The following is a 19,559-nucleotide window of genomic DNA, read 5'->3' on the forward strand; positions in this document are numbered from 1 at the left end:
GGGTGTCCCTGCCCGCAGCAGGGGGGTTGGAACTAGATGATCTCTGAGGTCCCTTCCAACCCTAATCATTCTATGATTCTATGATTCTTAGTCATTGTACTAGGAAGGTATTTGTAGTCTTAAATAGTGTATAATTTGCTAGTATTTAACTTCTAGTTTAATATTGTGATCTGTGTTTGAACCTGTGTAAAAAAATGTTTGTCAAAAGAGAAACAATGTCATCTTTCCCTGTGTGGCTAAGAGGGATCATCTGATCATAGTACTTTGCAATGACTAGCCTTTATTCCCATCTTCACCCTTTCACAATGTGCAATAAATTTAACAGCTTTTATCTTGCATCAATGCAAGCTGTTCATGGTTACATAGGTATATAGGTAACAGTGCAAATTTTAAGCTAAACTGGAAGAACCTGTGTAAGCACACACCTGTGGTCTGGTAGTTTCTCTCAAAATTATTTCATTGCTGTGATTTTATTTATTTTTTTAAATTTTTATTTAGTGATATTTAGTGTCTTTCTTGCTGATAGAACAGTGGTAGCCTCGCTGCCTTTGTTTACAATATGTACAGATTGCTGTATATGAGCAATCTGGTTGCTTCATGTTTCAGTTTTTGTATGTATTACATCCTTATGTTTGTGATTGAGCTCACCTTGTAAGCTGGTGAGCTGAGTTAGTCTGGGATAAATGCTTTTGCTCTGTGTGATTTGTTTGTATCTTAAAGAATAAATGCATTTCAGGAGTTTTGCTAAAAAGGAGGAAAGCAAAGTTATGCCTGAGGTTAGCCTGACTGTACATTATGGCCAGTTAGGTCATGCAAGGATTTCAGGGAAAACAAATCAGGGAACATGGACATTGTTTGAGTATGTAATATAAAACGCAGTATCAGAGGGCCTGGCCACATGCTTCATGCAGGGCAAATTTCTGAGTGGGTTGTGTGTACGGCTTAGTCTGTAGCATATAATAATGCACAGGTAAGGCAAGAAGGTTTTAGGACTGAATGGGCAGATGAGCTTTTTGAAACCTATCTCTTTTCAAACATAAAACAATTTTAGTAAGTCCTCCCTGACCCTTCTTTCTGTGTTGCCTAAAAATAAGTATGGTAAAGCAGATGTCTCACCAAGACAGGTAAAGATTTATGGAGTAAGGAAATGGGAGAAAAAGATTTTCTTCTACCATTAGTGCTGACTTCCACAGTAGATACTTACATGGTACATTCATGGCAGACTGACTGTACTTACATGAGAACATATTTTACTCTGGCAGAGTTTATCCTGCTAGGTCTTCTAAGGAATATTTTACATACTTTGACAAACTTTTTATGTATTTTACATGGGAAAAAAATACACATTAAGATCTACTTACATTGCAGTGCACCTTTTTAAGAGAACATGGTGCTCATTCTCTGTCAGGTACTATATATATTTTCCTAACTCTTTCAGTTATTTCTGTTTGAGCCTTCTGTAAGTTTTCATTAATGATGAGGCTTTTAGTTGAAATTTAAGAGGCTTGAATTGTTGTACCTCAAACTTTCTTTTTGAATGATAATCTTTTCTTCAGAACTGTTCCTTTTTGCTCCTTTAATTATTGAATGTGAAATAAACTAATACTTACAGAGTCTCATGCAGAATAGTCAAAATATTGGATTTCTGTAAAACAATGCAGAACTGAAATTCATATATAATAGGCTGCAATACGTAAAAAGAAAATGATTAAACCATATCTCACTAACCATAGATGTTTTTAATCCGAACAAAATCTGTGCCATTAGTTCCAGACCAGTGTATTTCCGATTCACAGTGCTTTAGTGCATAACTTATAAATCTGTCCTCATCATGCTGTATTACTTTTTCAAAGCAAGACGAACATCGAGCAAGAAAGGATGAATGAAAGCCAGTGAAGGTCGACTAGACAATCCAGTTACTAAAGATTCTTGAAAGAGCAGTATTGTGATCTATAAAACAATTGGGTGTGAATTTCTGTATCTTTGTTGACAAGGGTAATTTCTGTAGAACTGTGGTATATTTTCTATTGTAATGTGTTTTTTGATTATGCTAGTCTGTTTGTGTATTATGTCTGAATGTCAGTTGTTTATACTCTAAAATATTTTTTAGTTTGCGGAAGTCATATTTATAATACACATTTCATGTACCTGTTCTATCTCCTGAGTGGTGAAGAGGCCTTTGACAAAAATGTAACATACAGTTACATACTGCATTATGAAAACACAGTGTTAAGATTACATAATAATTGTGTACATGCCATTGCTAATTTTCCATGCATTTTTTTCATCAGTCACTTATCTTTCATTCATTCTGCAGAACAGACCATCTCTCAGGAGCATAAAACACATCTGTACAATAAGAGGTTACTATTTCTGACACCTATGTACAGTAGAAATAGTGAGCTGGCCTGAATGTTTGAGTTTAAAAGTTTAAATATGTATATAAACCATCTGTGCTAGACACTGCAGATGATGAAATAGAAGAAAGTCTATTAAGCAGAAGAATAGTTGTTTTCAGTCTTAGAAACTTACTTGAGCTTTACATTGAGCTTTGTTGCGTCTGTTTCAGATCAGTCTGAAACTTACCTACTTCCTTCTCCCTTATACAAAGAGGTATAATGAAAAATAATACTTCTGCATACAAACCTTATTTTATTTTGCTTTTTGAGCCATATGTAGATAAGGAAAGATAGGAATCAGTTATCAATTATTCTAACTGAAGACTAGGTAATTGTACTTGACTATAATGCTACACATATGTTTGTAAGTTCCAAACTATGACGTGTTCTTATTCTCCTCCACCCCTACAAAAAGGAAAACAAAAAGACCTAATATAAATTTCTTTTTTTTACCCTTTCATTAGATACTCAGTTTATGTGTATTGATCTGATATTTCTATACATAGTATCTTATATTCATTTTACGAGAAGCCATTATTGTCAAATTGTAAGTCTATGTGTGCATATGTATATGTATACGCAGAAATATATATGTATATTTTCCTTCCCAACTAGTACAATCACAGGAGAGTGTGGTCATACATTAAGAGTAGCTAACTGAACAGAATATTGAATGGCCTTCGTTACAGACTGTCTGTGTGGGAATCACGTTATTAAAATATCAATTGCTATAAATGACATAGGGTCTGAAAAAGAAGTAATGTATTCCTAGAGACTGATATAGTAAAGAATGCTGACTGTTAGATTACAGTGCTGATGGAGAAAATTTTTACAGTGTTTCCCAATAAAATTTGAGGTCAGGTTCTGCCAGTGGTAGAGTTTTATTGGCTGACAGCAAGGGATGGGATCTGTTATTGAACTCAGCTTAAAGACAGAAACAGGTTCAATGTACTGCTATTTTATTTATAAGTCAAGATTTAGAGGACAGAAATTGCTCTTTGCATTAGCAAAATGCCTGTCTAAAGTGGCAGTAATTGTAAAGCATATTCAGATAATGTCACACTACTTTTGTATGTAATTGTAAATAATTTTTCTAAAGCTGGAAAATCATGAGGCTTGCATGGCATACAGAGGTAACAAAGAATATTTTTCTGACTAGATAGGTGCTGCATATCTAACGAGCACTGAAAATGTTCAGTGCTAATCTGTAAGCTAACATGTGTAGTCATAATCTACTGTTACTAACTTTTACCAAAGCTATTTTTTCACAAATTTTGTTTGGAATGCAGAAAATTCCATAGTATGAACAAAAGATATTTTAAGACACAGTAATTTTATTACCGTAATTCAAAACACTTTTTCTTAAAGTCTTCATGCACCCAAATGTCAGCTGTATGTAAGAAATTACTTGTATTTTAAAGTTTTAAGATCTGTAATGAATTTGTGATGCTAGGCATTTATGCTATTGATTTTTCATTACTACCTTTTTTTTTTTCACTAGCTAGGGCAAACCTGTCCGCAACAGAATCATGCTCTAATCCACTGTAGAGAGAAGAGGGTGAGATTGTAACAGGGTCCTTTTCTTTGATCATCAGCTGAAACAGAGGTCTTAGTTTATCTTCTACAGAGAAGAGAAGCTTTTTTTTTTTTTTTTTTGTTAACCTACTGTGGTGCTGGTAGAATGCTAAATAGTGCAAATCTGTAAGTCTTTGACTTCCGATAGTATTTGTCAAAGGTTTTTAGTAGTCAATATCGTAAAATTCCTGAATAGTTAGTGTGGCTGTCCTCAGCTGAGAAGAGTGTGGAAAAAATGAGAATGTAAGGTCATGTCAGATCAAAATCAAAGAAGAAATTTCTTACTATGCTGTTTTTTGGGGTGGGGTTTTTTTTTGTTCAAGTATGCAGACCTGAGACATGGGTCTATGGAGATGCACCATGATCACTACCCAATTCGTGACTGAATCTGTTCAGCTGACCCTCTTTCCCTTCCTTTTGGCCTGTTTTCAGTTTCATTGGCTTCTAAATACACAATCTCAAAAGGCTTGCCTTTTACCCTTGTTTGGTAGATGTGCAACAATAAAAATCTTTATTCACTGAGAAATTGTTGCTTTGAGAAAGCTGCATTAGACCTATAACCATATTCAGTAACCCCCAACCAATACAGCTTATATATGGCATTGTACCTATGATCTTGGTGGCCTCCCTTATCTTTGGGTTATCTTTCCAGGAATCATTCTGCCAGAATGTTCACCAAGGTCACTGTGTGCTGCCAGTGTGCAGTTAAATGGCATGTTAATCAGGCAAGTTGGAACTGTGGATAAAAGTGATCCACAGCAGGAATAATGTTCCTATGTATATGTATTCACCTGAGGCTCTGTTGTGGACTAGATGTTTCAAAACTTTTTTTTCTTCTGAGTTCTGTGAGAACAAGGAGACATCTTTACATACCGAGAATGTCCTCAGCATTCAGGATTTATGATTCGAGACATTCCTGAGCAGTTTGGCTGGAAAATAGTTTTGCCTCAAAATCTTCATAGTGTTTTGCACTACCATCATTTGCTGTGGTAATATATACATCTCAGAGAGGAAAAAAAAAAAAAAAAGAAAAACACAAAAAAACCCAAACCTAAAACAAACCAAAGCCCAAAAAAGTTGTTTAAAATAAGATATGCAGTTGTCTTAATGTACCCATGTCAATATTATATTCTTCACAAAGCTCACAGAAATGTTGTCCTTTTGAATATTCAGTCTACCTACAAAGCATTACACTTATGCAATGGGTTGTGTTTCATAGTTATTAAATTTTATTAGAAAAATTTAAATTACAAAGAAAGAAAATAGTTGTAGAAATAAATAAATCACAGTAATAAGGTGGGTAACAGCTCCATTCAACTGATAACTGACAGAAAGGTATACTACCATGAGATACAAGTCTGATGTGGGAAACAGATGTAATGTTATCATTAAGTTAAATCAATTACTTTGTTTTAGTAACAATGCTTAGAAAAGGAATATAAACTTAAGATAGCACACAATTCGAATTCTGTGCAGAGTCAATGATGGGTATAGCATGAGTCTGCAGGATGGCAATAACATAAATTTGTGAGTATTTTCATATCTGTGTATAGTTAATAAGAATAATGGATAGAATGGTGTCTTGGGTTATTTGCAGATAAACAGGATGACAATAACATTTGAATTTGTGGCCGTCATTCTCTCTTTTCATTTGTTTCTTCTCCTCTTCCGAGAAGATGATCCTCCTCTGCCAAATATGATCTTTTTCCTTCCTTTTCATGCACATATACAGATGTGTGCATACCCGATTTTTTCTCTCAACTCCTGAAATAAATAATAGTAGTGATGATAATAATAATAGCAGCTCGCCAATGTTACAGAGAAACTGGTTAGACTATGGTAGACTGTATTAAGTATGTGCTCATATCACCTATTCAACTATTACCTGTGTATGTTTTCTGTAGGTGACGGATCAGTCAGTGAAAGCTTTTGCTGAACATTGTCCTGAGCTGCAGTATGTTGGTTTTATGGGCTGCTCTGTTACATCGAAAGGAGTCATTCACCTCACCAATGTAAGTATTGTAACTACTTTTAGCTAGTCATTAGTGTGTTTATAAGTTTATACATGTGGTGAATAGCACTGTCATAGGTAGAAATATGACAAGATAAATGAACCTTGCATTATTTGAGCAGATACATTCAGATTTCCTTGTGTATAAACACTGTAGCAAAAACATATTCAAGGGATGATACTTCTTCTCAGAAATAATAATATTGTTCAGGTCAAAAGTCAGAGTTTTAGATAGACCCCTTACTGTAACAGTATATCCCCTATGTACATACATTTTGTATATATCCATCTTTGTATTTTAACATAGTGTGACAGATACATTTTATTTCCTTTTTGTTTTATGTAAGAGGAGTGATGTGAACCCGCAGAAAATAATGGAAGCATTCAATAAAATGAATGACTTGGGTGAAGTGGACAAACAGCATATTAATTAAAATTCATAACTGAAAATAAATTCAGGGATCATGCAAACATTAGGGAGAACAGAGGAGACACGCATCTGGGATAGATAAATGAGTATATATAGCTAAGAATTTTAAAAAAGGTTCAAATGGGAAAATGGTACCCATTACAGCTGGTAAAGATGACTGTAGAAATGAGTATTGAATTTGAAAAGTTCTGGTAAACATAAAAATGGTTAAAGAGATCTTGTGGATCTCTTTAAGCAAGTGGAGAGCATGTTTAATGAAAACACAATATGCCTGAAGAAAATGCAGGTTTTTTGATGTAGCTGTGCAGCCCTTTTGTTGTTATACAGAACCATTCAGCATATCTGTAAAGTATTTCCATCAGTTCAGGGCAGCTCAGTAGCTGAAGACAGAGGAGAGTTGGAAACATTTTGGAACACACGAAAAAAGAAATAAGCCAGATAAATTAATTTGCATGGTAAAGTTATAGCACCTCAAAGAATGTAATTTGGAAAGGACTCTGTATATATTGAAATGATGCGTAAAAGGGGCATACATCTGTGGGAGACAGAAATAATGCAATAATTTTCATGTGCTATGAAAACTATATATGTAGAACTGTAGATTATATACACAACATAAGTTTAGGAGGTACGTAAGTTACATATCGGACATAGGCCGGTTATGAAGTCCAAGGCTTTGTGGGAAATTCCCACAGAGATCGCTTTTCAGTGCATGCTTTGGTTACTGCATTATTCTGGTCTAGATTTATGGAGTATTTAATAGATACTTATCCTTCAACCAAGTGACTTTATAATTCCATGTATTTGATTAAAGACAAGTCAAGATGTTGATTTTTCTTATAATATTTAGCTCTGGTTTTCATATGGTTTAATAATAATAAATTATTAGAAATCCTGATTTACATAGGAGTGACTGTTGTACACAGTCCTTAAGAAGATATCCAGGAGGCTGCTTTGTCAAAAACTTGGAAAGAATCACATGGAATAAGTAATTGGTGCATGTACTTTTTGTTGGGACTTAAGACATGGGGATTCCAGTTTCTTCCCTCAAGTTGTACTATAGAATCTTTCTGTAGGCTATTAATACTGCAAAGACAGTGATGTGATAACACTGAACCACATTACACTTTTTAAAATTCTCAGAAATGATTGGGGAATTTGTTTGCCCCCTCAACAGGGGAACTCTTTTCTTACTTATAACATTCCTGTGAGGGTGCTAATTATTTACCACTGTCGTGGTTTAGGCCCAGCTGGCAGCAGGGTACTACGCGGCCTCTTGCTCACCCCTCCCCCCAACGTGATGGGGAGGAGAAGTATAACAAAATGCTTGGGTCAAGATAACGACAGGGAGAGATCACTCACTAATTACCTTCACGAGCAAAACAGACTGAACTTAGAAAGGAGATTCATCTAATTTATTACTAAACAAAACAGCGTAGAGCAATGAGAAAATAACATCAAGTCTTAAAACACATCCCCCCACCCCTACCATCTTCCCAGGCTCAACTTCACACCCGGCTTCAACCTCCTCCCCCCTCAGTGGCACAGGGGGATGGGGAATGGGGGTTACGGTCAGTTCAGCACACGTTGTTTCAGCCGCTTCTTCATTCTCAGGGGGAGGACTCCTCTCAACATTCCCCTGCTCCAACATGGAGTCTCTCCCACGGGCTACAATCCTTCACGAACTGCTCCAGCGTGGTCTCTTCCATGGGGTGCACACCTTCAGGAGCAAACTGCTCCAGCGTGGGTCCCCCACGGGGTCACAAGTCCTGCCAGCAAACCTGCTCTGGCGCGGGCTCCCCTCTCCACGGGTCTACCGGTCCGGCCAGGGACTTGCTCCAGCCTGGGCTTCCGACGAGGTCACAGGTGGAATCTCTACACCCCCTCATCCTCCCTCCATGGGCTGCAGGGGGATCTCTGCTCTGGCTCCCCCCTCCTCCTGCACTGACCTTGGTGTCTGCAAAGTTTCTTACACCTTCTCACTCCTCTCTCCAGCTGCAAAAAAGCTCGCTCTCTAACTGTTTTTTTCTTCCTTAAATATGTTATCAGAGAGGCGCTGATTGGCTTGGCCTTGGCCAGCGGCGGGTCCCTCTTGGAGCCAGCTGGCATTGGCTCTATCAGACACAGGGGAAGCTTCTAGCAGTTCCTCACAGAAGCCACCCCTATAGCCCTCCCCTGCTACCAAAACCTTGCCACACAAACCCAATACAACCACATAGGTAGTATCAAGTACTTTCTCCTTTACTTGTCCCACTTTTCATGATTCTGTCTTCTGCCTGCCTGAAGCTGTTTTTTGATGTATATTGGAATTTTTTTAGATTGATCAAGTAATGTCCAAGTATATTGTAATAGCACTCAAACTATTCTCTAGTAGTGTGCTGTTGGCAAAAAGTATGTCTTTGCTTACTGCAAGTCTCGTATTGCACTTAAAGCAGTAGTTCTGAAATGACTGATGTTTTTGAATAAATATATTTTGCAGGTTAAAGGAATTTTTGCTGGCTTGCTCCTAGAGTGTAGTATAAACTAGAGTTTTACTAGGGTTGAAAGGTGAAGCATGTTCAAGGAAGAGCCTGACTTACGTTTTTCTTTAACTATACTTATCATGGAGAAGACACCATGCCTTCTCTGCTATATTGATATATTGTATGGGCAGTGGAAGCAGGGTCAAGTATCCTGAGAAGAGTATAGGGACGCTGCCCAGTTGTGTAGGGATAGGATCAGGGTGGCCAAGGCACGACTGAAGCTGAAGTTGGCAAGGGACGCAAAGAATAATAATAAGGGCTTCTACAGGTATGTCAGCCAGAAAAGGAAGGTCAAAGAAAGCTTACTGTCACTGAAGTATACGACTGGCAAACTGGCAGCAATGGATGAGGAGAAGGCTGAGGTACTCAACGACATTTTTGCCACAGTCTTCACTGACAGCCTCTCTTCCCACACCTCTCAAGTGGACGGACCTCAAGGCAGGGACTGGGGGAGCAAAGTCCCTCCCACAGTAAGAGAATATCAGGTTCAGGACCACCTGAGGCACCTGAACACCCATAAGTCTGTGGCACCTGACAAGATGCATCCCAGAGTCCTGAGGGAATTGGCTGATGTAGTTGCCAAGCCACTCTCCATGATATTTGAAAAGTCATGGCAGTCAGGTGAAGTCCTCAGTGACTAGAAAAAGGGAAACAGTGCACCCATTTTTAAAAAGGGTAGAAAGGAGGACCTTGGGAACTGTCCACCTGTCAGCCTCACCTCTGTGCCTGGAAAGATCATGGAACAGATCCTCCTAAAAGCTATGCTAAGGCACATGGAGGAGAGGGAGGTGATTTGAGACAGCCAGCATGGCTTCACCAAGGGCAGGTGGTACCAAGCTAGCGGCCTTCTCTGATGGAGTGAGTATATCGGTGGAAAAGGAAGAGCTATGGATGTCATCTACCTGGACTTCTGTAAAGTCTTTGACGGAGTCCCCCACAACATCCTTCTCTCTACATTGGTGTCCTGGTTCTGGCAAGGATAGAGTTAATTTTACAAGGAGCCAGGACAGGTGGGCCAAGCTGGCCGGGGGCTACTCCATACCATGTGACATCATGCTCACCATAAAAGGGGGCTAGTCGGGTAGGGGAGGGGTGGCACGGTTTCTGAGTGGTTCTGGGATGGGCTGAGTGGTCGGTCGTTGGTTCGGTAAATTGTTTTCTGTTATCACCCATTGTTAATATTTGTTATCAGCACTGTTGTTGATTGTTTTCCCTCTCCCTTGTTTTCCCAGTAAACTGCCCTTATCCCAACCCTCGAGGCTTTTCTGTTGTTTTTCTGTTCTCCTCCCCGTCCCGCTGGGGAAGGAGTGAGTGAGCGGCCGCATGGCGCTCAGCTGCCAGCTGGGCCTGAACCACGTCAGTTGGAGAGGTACGGATTTGATGGATGGATTGTTCAGTGGATAAGGAATTGGTTGGATGGTTGCATCTGGAGGATAGTTGTCAACAGCTCAATGTATGGAAGGATATCAGTGATGAGACGTGTCCCTCAGGGGTCTGTACTGGGACCAGTACTGTTTAATATCTTCATCGGTGACATAGTGTGATTGAGTGCACCCTCAGCACGTTTGCAGATGACACCAAACTCAGAGGTGCGGTTGACATGCCTGAAGGATGGGATGCCATCCAGAGGGGTGTGGACGAGCTTGAGAAGTGGGCCCCTGTGACCTGCAGGAGGTTCAACAAGGCCAAGCACAAGGTCCTGCATCTGGGTTAGGGCAACTCCTCTATCAATACAGGCTGGGGATGAAGGGATTAAAAGCAGTCTGTGGAGAAGGACTTGGGGGTGCTGGTGGATGAAAATCTGGACATGAGCCGACAGTGTGCGCTTGCAGCCCAGAAAGCCAACCGTATCCTGGGCTGCATCAAAAGAAGTGTGACCAGAAGGCCGAGGGAGGTGATTCTCCCCTTCCGCTCCACTCTGACATGGTTTAGCCCCAGCCGGCAGCTAAGTGCCACATGCCGCTCACTCACCCCTCCCCCGGCGGGATGGGGAGGAGAACAGAAAAACAACAGAAAAGCCTCGAGGGTTGGGATAAGGGCAGTTTACTGGGACAGCAAGGGAGAGGGAAAACAATCAACAACAGTGCTGATAACAGATATTCACAATGGGTGATAACAGAGAACGATTTACCCATCGGACATGCTCAGCCCACATGCTCAGCCCGTCCGGGAGCCACGTGGAGCCTGCCCCTGCTCAACTAGCCCCCTTTTATGGTGAGCATGATGTCACATGGTATGGAATAGCCCCCACCAGCTTGGCTCACCTGTCCTGGCTCCTTGTGAAATTAACTCTATCCTTGCCAGAACCAGGACACACTCTCATGAGACCCCACCTGGAGTACTGCGTCCAACTATGTCCTTAGTAGAACAAAGACACAGACCTGTTGGAGCGAGTCCAGAGGAGGGCCACAAAAATGATCGGAGGCCTGGAACACCTCTGCTATGAGGAAAGACTGAGACAGTTGGGGTGGTTCAGCCTGGAGAAAAGAAGGCTCCAGGAGCTTATTGCAGCCTTTCAGTACCTAAAGGGGACTTACACTATTTAGTAGAGCCTGTTGTGATAGGACAAGGGGTAATGGTTTTAAACTATGTCCTGGTTTTGGCTAGGATAGTTAATTCTCACAAGGAGCCAGGACAGGTGAGCCAAGCTGGCCAGGGGGCTAGTGCATACCAGGTGACGTCATACTTCCCATAAAAATGGACTAGTTATGGGGTGGGTCTGAGCAGCTCCAGGACAGCCTGAGTGGTCTAGCATGGGCTGAGCATCTGGTTGCTTGTCAGGTTGGTAAACTGCCTTGTGTTATCAAGCATTGTGTATATTATGTTCTAAGTACTGTTGTTGTTGTTACTTCCCTGTCCCTTTGCTGTCCCAGTAAACTGTCCTTTATCCCAACCCAACCCTTTTGCCTTTGTCTTTCCCATTTGCCTCCCCATCCTGCCACGGGGAGGGGTGGGCAAGCAGCCACCTGGTGCCTAGCTGCTGGCTGGGGCTAAACCACATCAAACTGAAAGAGGGTAGATTCATAGGAGATGTAAGGAAGAATTTTTTTACGATGAGGGTGGTGAAACGCTGGATCAGGTTGCCCAGAGAGGTGGTAGATGCACCATCCCTGGAGACATTCAAGGTCAGGTTGAACGGAGCTCTGAGCAACCTGATCTAATTGAAGATGTCCCTGCTCATTGCAGAGGCGTTGGACTAGATGATCTTTAAAGGTCCCTTCCAACCTGAAGTATTCTATGATTCTATGATACGATGTCTCTGTAAGGTTTGGCAAGTATTCTGTCACGCATGAGTGACTTTCTGTGCACAATTACAAGGTATTTTTTTACATTTATTGCTACTCTAAGCTGAGGTACATACGCATGTAATATAGGCAAGTGGGATGATGCCATATATCGAGGGGGAAGAGAACAAGTAAGAGATTTCCCAGTAGTACAGGGACTAGGAAATTGTATTGGAATTCAGGGTGCTTTACTCTGAAGCTGTTGACAAGTGATACCTGGTTAATCTTGCTGTAGTGACTTCAGCAGTGTTTCCACCTGGGTCCTCTGAGAAGTGTTACTTCCTCGTAGTACAGCAGGCAATTTTAACTAAAACTCTGAATTGCACTGAAGCATCTGGCACAGACACATGTTCCATTTCTACAGTTCTTTGGAGGAAATAAGCTCCAGCAGGGAGTTAAAACAACTATCTGGGAAGTAATAAGGTGATCTCTAACTGCTGCATCTGTCTTTTCCGGAATTCATTTATTGATGACATCATTTTTCTTGTTCTAACCATCATGTCTGTCTTATGGTCAATTTTGTGTTGAGTTCTTAACTAGTACTTCATAACTGCTTAGTAATAATTCCAGTCCTATGTTCTTAGAGAATGTGGAATCTGTTTTTTGCTCTGCATGGCCTGTGAGTGTGTCCCACAAGGCTGTGCAGTGCTAGTTCACTTCTGTCCTGCTTCCTGTGTGCAAACTGGAGATAGCAGCACTGGCCTCTGTTGTAAAATTGCTTTGAGGCTGATGGATGTATAAAAATTGAGTGGTTTATTATTACTGTATTTTTCTCCTAGTAATGTCAGCTCTCTTTAAAAATACTGGCACTTCAAAATTCTGAATTACAGTGCTGCTGAATCACAGAGCTTTTTTAATAGCTAAATGTGTGGAATGGTAGCAAAAATGGTGTATATCTTAGAAAAAGAAGAATCATTCAGGATTGATTTTCATTATTTTTTTACTGAACATAGTGACATTCAAAAAAATTTGCTGCTTAAGCAAAACCATGTTATTACACTAGTGCCTTTTTTCCTTGAAGTTGTTATAAACTACAGAAAATGCACATAAAATAAATAGCAATTATTGGGCAAGATGAGAAGCACTGCATATACATACACAGGGAGAGAGAAGGAGAAAGAGGGAGTGTGTGTATATATGCAATTCATAGTTGAAGTCAAGGGTTTCTTCTGATGACCTAGAATGTTTTATTTTGCTTTAGTGTGTGAAACAGTGTCACAAAAGATCTGAATGATCTGTTCTATGACATCAGAAAAATTAATCCAACATTTCTCAGCTTTGTTTCTGTGGCAGAGGGAAGAACATGTACTGGATATAGTGTTGTAGTTTTTATCTTCTGTTTTCAGTACATCCCCAACTATTGTTTCCTTGTTTCATCTTTTTTCTCACTTGTATTATTATTTACTTATCTTTCCCTACATGATTTTTTCCTTGTTTTCTCTCTTCCTCCCCTGCTCAAATCCTTGTCTCTCAAGAGTTTATTGCTGGTTATTTTTACTTTTCACTTTTTTTTTTTCTCCTGTGAACGCAAAGATCTATACAAATCTGCAAAGTACCTATGCATAGTAGATAATTGCACTGAAAACAGAATAATCAACCATTTGGGTAAATTTTTTAATTAGCTAAGTGTGAATAAGGAACTCTATATGCTAACTAGTGATGTAGTGATTTTTTTAATTTTGTATCTTTGGCCCCAGAAGTGGTGGTATTTTCTTCCCCTCTTGTGGTAATTGCCTCTCAGCAGTCTAATTGTTGCACTTGTAGTAGAATTTTAACAGCTGGCATCAGCAAATCTCGATATATACACACAGTTTTATTACCAAGCCTTCTTCCTTTGAGTTCTGATATATATGCAAGAGAAGTTGCTTTGTTGCGTTATAACTGTCTGTGCTTCTACACCATGTACTTCTGACAGACTACGTCTGGTAAAGTTTATTACAGACGTTTTCATCTAAATAAGCGTGAATCCTTGGACAACATCTTATTAGAAAAAAGTTCTAAATTATTCTTCTAATCACCAACACATTATGTCAGTTTATATAGGAAAACTTTTTTTTAATAATGTGATCTTCGTTCTTTCTTTGTCTCGTAATTGTTACCCAAGAGCCATGTCCAATCTAACTCAGTCATACCTGTGTCCGAGTTGGTGGCCAGCATGAAGTCCATCAAAATTCAGATTTATAGAGCAAATATTTAGGAGTCATTCATTATCAGCTTGACAGATATATAATGCTAATCTACACATGACAAGATTGATTTTGCAGGAGCCTTTTCTAAACTGAGGTACTGTGTGGTCCCTTTCTTTAATAGCTGATTTGTTTTGACATGAATTGCTCTCTGCTTTATGCTCTTTTTATGGTAATATTTCAGCATACCTTCTAATACTAAAATGATCATGATTCTTAACTAAGAACAGCATTGTTCTTCTTTGGCTAGGTCTAGAGAAAACAGTTTTTTAATCAATTTATATAATGAACTATATTTCATAAGAAGGCATATGATTTATTTGAATCTGTTTGCATTAAATAAGATGTGTTTTTAAATGTTAGTCTTCTAATCATAGCAAAAAGTCATTAAGTAAAACTTTCTGAACATAATGATTCTGGGAAATTCTTCATGAGGATTGGCTTGATTCTTTAAATGATGTGGTGCTATAGACTGTGTTAAGAAAACCTTTTTACATCTTGTCAGACTAAAGCTGACCATTTTGTTGAATGAAGTTGAGTTAACTTGTCCCTCCGAAGAGATTCTTTTAACCATTTTTAAGAGTTTAAGTAGATTTAAAGAAATTTAACCCAACTGCAGTTTCTTTTAAGTTGCAAAGAAGTAAAAAAGGCATTGCTGAGAAGACTGATTGCATGTTTGAAAGGGTTTCAGTGCCCTGTGGGTGTGTGAAGCTTCTACCCCCAGAAAAAAGTTTCATTAGAGGTACTAGACAGTAAGTAACACAAAGAGTAACTATGAATCAGCAATAATGTAGTTCAACAGCAACTTCTCGATTTTGTAAACTGGAAATAACCTTGTAACATGGGTACTATATATGCAGTTTGTATGTGTGTGCGAATAGCCCCACTACAGTGGGTCTTAATGTTAGAAAGAAAGGGTGATATACTGGTTTTTGTAGCATAACTTGTATGCATGCAATAAATAAAAAACCAAATTATTATTGTCAGTCATCTTGGAAGGAGTAGCAGCTTGTATACAAATGTCATTTACTTTTCCTATTGTGTTTTGCTGTGGTACCTTACAAAACCAAGGAATCTATTGAATAAATTAGTTTCCTTGATTAACATAAATTTTCAACTCCCTTTTCTCAGGCATTTTTTTTTTACAAATACCTACACTCTTCAAAACAAATCTTTTCTGTTTTGTTTTTTGTAAGTGATGCAAATTAAATTTCTGTACTTCTAGCACAGGTTTTGAATGTGTATGTCTTATTTAACCAATGAGAGCTTAATGTTCTGCAATTTATTTAACTTTAAGAGATGAAATTAGAAGATGTGAATGTGCAGAACATTAGATCAATCTACAGGAAAATAGTCTCCTCTAACTATTCAGTCATTTTCCAGTTCTTTAAACTATGTATGATTACTGTTTCAGGAACACGGTGTATCTCAATAATATAGTTCAGTTACTTCAGCTCTTAAGTAAAAATTAATGTATGTGACTTTTAAAAAAATAGTTTGTAGATTCTATTGACATAATAATAAAAAAATGTGATTTACATATTTTTCAGGTTGCTATTTTTTTATTTCCTGTGATCACTCATTTGGGTTGGGGGGCTTATATCAGAGAGCAGTTTATTCCCTGAGGGCACATACACAGAGAGTGTTAAGAAAATTAAACTTAATTAGCAAAAGATGTGAATTCAAAGCTCAGTGAGTTCTTATAAGCACTTTCCTTCAGAAATAATTTGGCTTTAGTTCTGAAGAGGATTGATCTTATGTCAATTGTTTAGTGGTGGATTTGGCAGTGTTACGTTTATGGTTGAACTCTATCTTAAAGGCCTTTTCCAATTTAGATGATTCTATAATTCTGTTCTATTCTATGATTTTTTAAGAAAGCACGTCTCTAAAGGAATTGTGGAAGCATGCAGGGAGCTGTATTGGGTTTGCGTGGCAAGGTTTTGGTAGCAGGGGAGATACAGGGGTGGCTTCTGCAAGAAGTTGCTAGAACCTTCCCCTGTGTCTGATAGAGCCAATGCCAGCTGGCTCCAAGACGGAGCCGCTGCTGGCCAAGGCCAAGCCAATCAGCACCTCTGAGATAACATATTTAAGAAGGGAAAAAACACCTTAGGGAGAGCTTTTGCAGCTGGAGAGAGGAGTGAGAAGATGTAAGAAACTCTGCAGACACCAAAGTCAGTGCAGAAGGAGGGGCAGGAGGTGCTCCAGGTGTCAGGTGCACGGTCCAGCCCGTGGTGAAGACCATGGTGAGGCAGGCTGTTCCCCTGCAGCCCATGGAGGAAGGATGAGGAGGTGTAGAGATTCCACCTGCAGCCCGTGGAGGACCCCACGCTGGAGCAGGTGGAGGCACCTGAAGGAGGCTGTGACCTTGTCAGAAGCCCAGGCTGGAGCAGGCTCTTGGCCGGACCTGTGGACCTGTGGAGAGAGGAGCCCACGCCAGAGCAGGTTTGCTGGCAGGACTTGTGACCCCGTGGGGGACCCACGCTGGAGCAGTTTGCTCCTGAAGGTCTGCACCCTGTGGGAGGCACCCACACTGGAGCAGTTCGTGACGGACTGTAGCCCGTGGGAAGGACTCATGTTGGAGAAGTTGGTGGAGGACTTTCTCCAGCGAGAGGGACTCCATGCTGGAGCAGGGGAAGAATGAGAGGAGTCCTCCCCTGAGGATGAAGAAGCAGCAGAAACACTGTGTGCTGAACTGACCGTAACCCCCATTCCGCATCCCCCTGTGGCCCTGAGGGGGGAGTAGGTTGAAGCCGGGAGTGAAGTTAAGCCTGGGAAGAAGGGAGGTGGTTTTTTTAAGATCTGGTTTTATTTCTCATTCCTCTACTCTGTTTTGCTTAGTAATAAATTAGATGAATTTTCCTCTAAGTTGAGTCTGTTTTGCCCATGACGGTAATTAGTGAGTGATCTCTCCCTGTCCTTATCTCGCCCCACAAGCATTTCGTTATACCTTTTTCTCCCCTGTGTAGTTAAGGAGGGGGAGTGATAGAGCAGTGGCTCTGGTGGGCACCTGGCCTCCAGTCAGCGTCAGTCCACCACAGGAACAACAAAAAAAATTATATTAGTAGCCCCCTACAATACTAGCGAAATATTCACTGGAATTGATATACCCAACCCTTAAAAAATTAGCTGTGATCCCAATGGTAGTAGTAATTTTTTATCATCTAAAGTATACGAAATTTGTCCTAAACTTGGAACAATCACAAATGAGGCATATTTGCTCTTTTTTTTTTCCTTATGATAGTTTTCAAATGCTCTAGCTTCTTGATTAACATTGCACATATTTTAATATTACAAGTTCCATTAATCAAGATAGAAATCTCACAAACTCCATAACATTCAGGCACAAAAAGAGTATGATAATCTGAAGAGTCTGAATCTTTAAATATATCAATCTCCATAAAATTTCATTTAAACCAAGCAACGAAAGTATTGAACAAAAATTATTTTATCTGAATTTAAAATATTTGAGATTCAAAAGTAGTAATTTCTTAAAAATAGTGGTATTTAATTTTTTAATTTTAATATCTTTTTAAAAGAACTGGAGCTCTGTTTTTCAAACTTCCTTTGTCCAAAACCATTTTGTGATCTAAGTGGTTCCTTTCATCTGTCATTCACAATGGAACAATTCCCTTTTGATACCTTTTAACAGGCAATCTCCTCACAAAATCTTTACATACTGGGCTGTCAATTCTCTGTTAGTGGGACTGAGAGGAAGGGACCAACATCCTGTTCCCTTCTAATCTCATTTATCTAACTGTACTCCCTCTGAAATTTAAATGCTCCTATTATACTATCTCATATAATTTTAACACTGAGTCAATATTCAGTAATTTGAGCAAGGTTGTGTGTATTTGTAGCACAGAAAATTAGTTTAACTGTTCTTGATTTCTTTTCATTCTTTTGTCTTATTTTCTATTTCATATTTTTAAGCCCTCTGTCTACTATTTGCATTGTCTGTTTTATTGTCACATTAAGTACTCCTTTTTTAGTTAAAACATTGTGTCTGCTGGAGTTGAGTTCAAAGTTTAAATTCTGCTCATGCTGAGCATTCTTTGTAGAGCTATAAAATTAAGAGTTGAAGAAAAGTGTGAATATCTATAGAAGAATGGCCCTGAAATTGCTGCATGAAGAAAATTGGTTTTGATTGAAAAAAACAAAGGGAAAAACTTTATTCATCCTAATGCCCTAAGATTGAGTATTTTAGTCACAGAATATAATTTTCCTGTGGAAAAATGCTAATTAAAGGTATGCTATTTTAATCTAAAGCTTTATGCATGCACTGAAGTTTTGAACATCCCAATTGTCTGCTTCGAAGAAGTTTATTTTTTTTATATCATACTACTTTGAGATATGAGGGTTAGAGGTAGAATATAAAACTTATGTAATTTTTCTTGCCATTTTTTTATAATACTAATGATTAATAAAGAATTCAGCATTGTGGCATTAACACCTTACAATTAATTTTTCAGGTAAAATATAAAATAGCATATTTGTCATTAAAGCATCCATCCCACTTTTTTAATTAAAAATGGTAACATATACCTTTATAACAATTCTCTCACCAGTAATAAGATGTTGATACCTCTGATATAAATAGGCAAAGGGGTATTCTTTTCACTTGTCATGATCAACACAAAATCATGGCAGAAGGGCCAGTACTTAAGGGAGTGTGTATCCAGTTCTGCAGCCTTGAAAGTCATTCACTCATCTGAAATAGCAATAGTGAGGTTGTATAGATCAAATTATATTTGAAGAGTTTGTATCATTCTGACGTAGTCTCTTCAGACTTCGAAGACAGTAAGGTTTTCTGGATCGAGTACGTTGTGCCTGATAAAAAGAAGAATTAACATACCATGTAGGTCTGGTGTCAGGTAGGCTGTTTAAAATGAATGAATGTTACACTAAAAAAGGCAAGTGTGGGTTGAGTTACTGTATATTGAATATAATGGTAGACCATTATTAGGATGAAAGAAAGAAACAGTGAGAGAACAATCATTCTCGTCTGATGGTAAAGGATAAAATCTAACTTGGAAACCCTATTAATTTGGTCAGTAAGAATACTAGGAATTTGAGTCTACCCATGCAATGCAAAAGTCTTTTTTGCCTGGGGAATTAGGAATTCTTTCTACTGCATTCATCATTGCCTCAATGA

The 19,559-nt window shown here is 38.9% G+C and overlaps 1 protein-coding gene across 2 annotated transcripts in view; it reads left to right on the plus strand.

The window, feature by feature from the left end:
• FBXL17 (F-box and leucine rich repeat protein 17) overlaps nt 1-19,559 on the plus strand; it is a 305,442-nt gene that overhangs the window by 82,528 nt on the left and 203,355 nt on the right. For both annotated transcript variants that reach the window (XM_075739645.1, XM_075739644.1), the window contains exon 5: nt 5,879-5,986. In XM_075739645.1, coding sequence (XP_075595760.1) covers nt 5,879-5,986 — 108 coding nt within the window. The remainder of the gene's footprint in view (nt 1-5,878; nt 5,987-19,559) is intronic.

The sequence above is a fragment of the Balearica regulorum genome, chromosome Z, assembly GCF_011004875.1.
Source record: "Balearica regulorum gibbericeps isolate bBalReg1 chromosome Z, bBalReg1.pri, whole genome shotgun sequence".
Lineage (NCBI taxonomy): Eukaryota > Metazoa > Chordata > Aves > Gruiformes > Gruidae > Balearica > Balearica regulorum.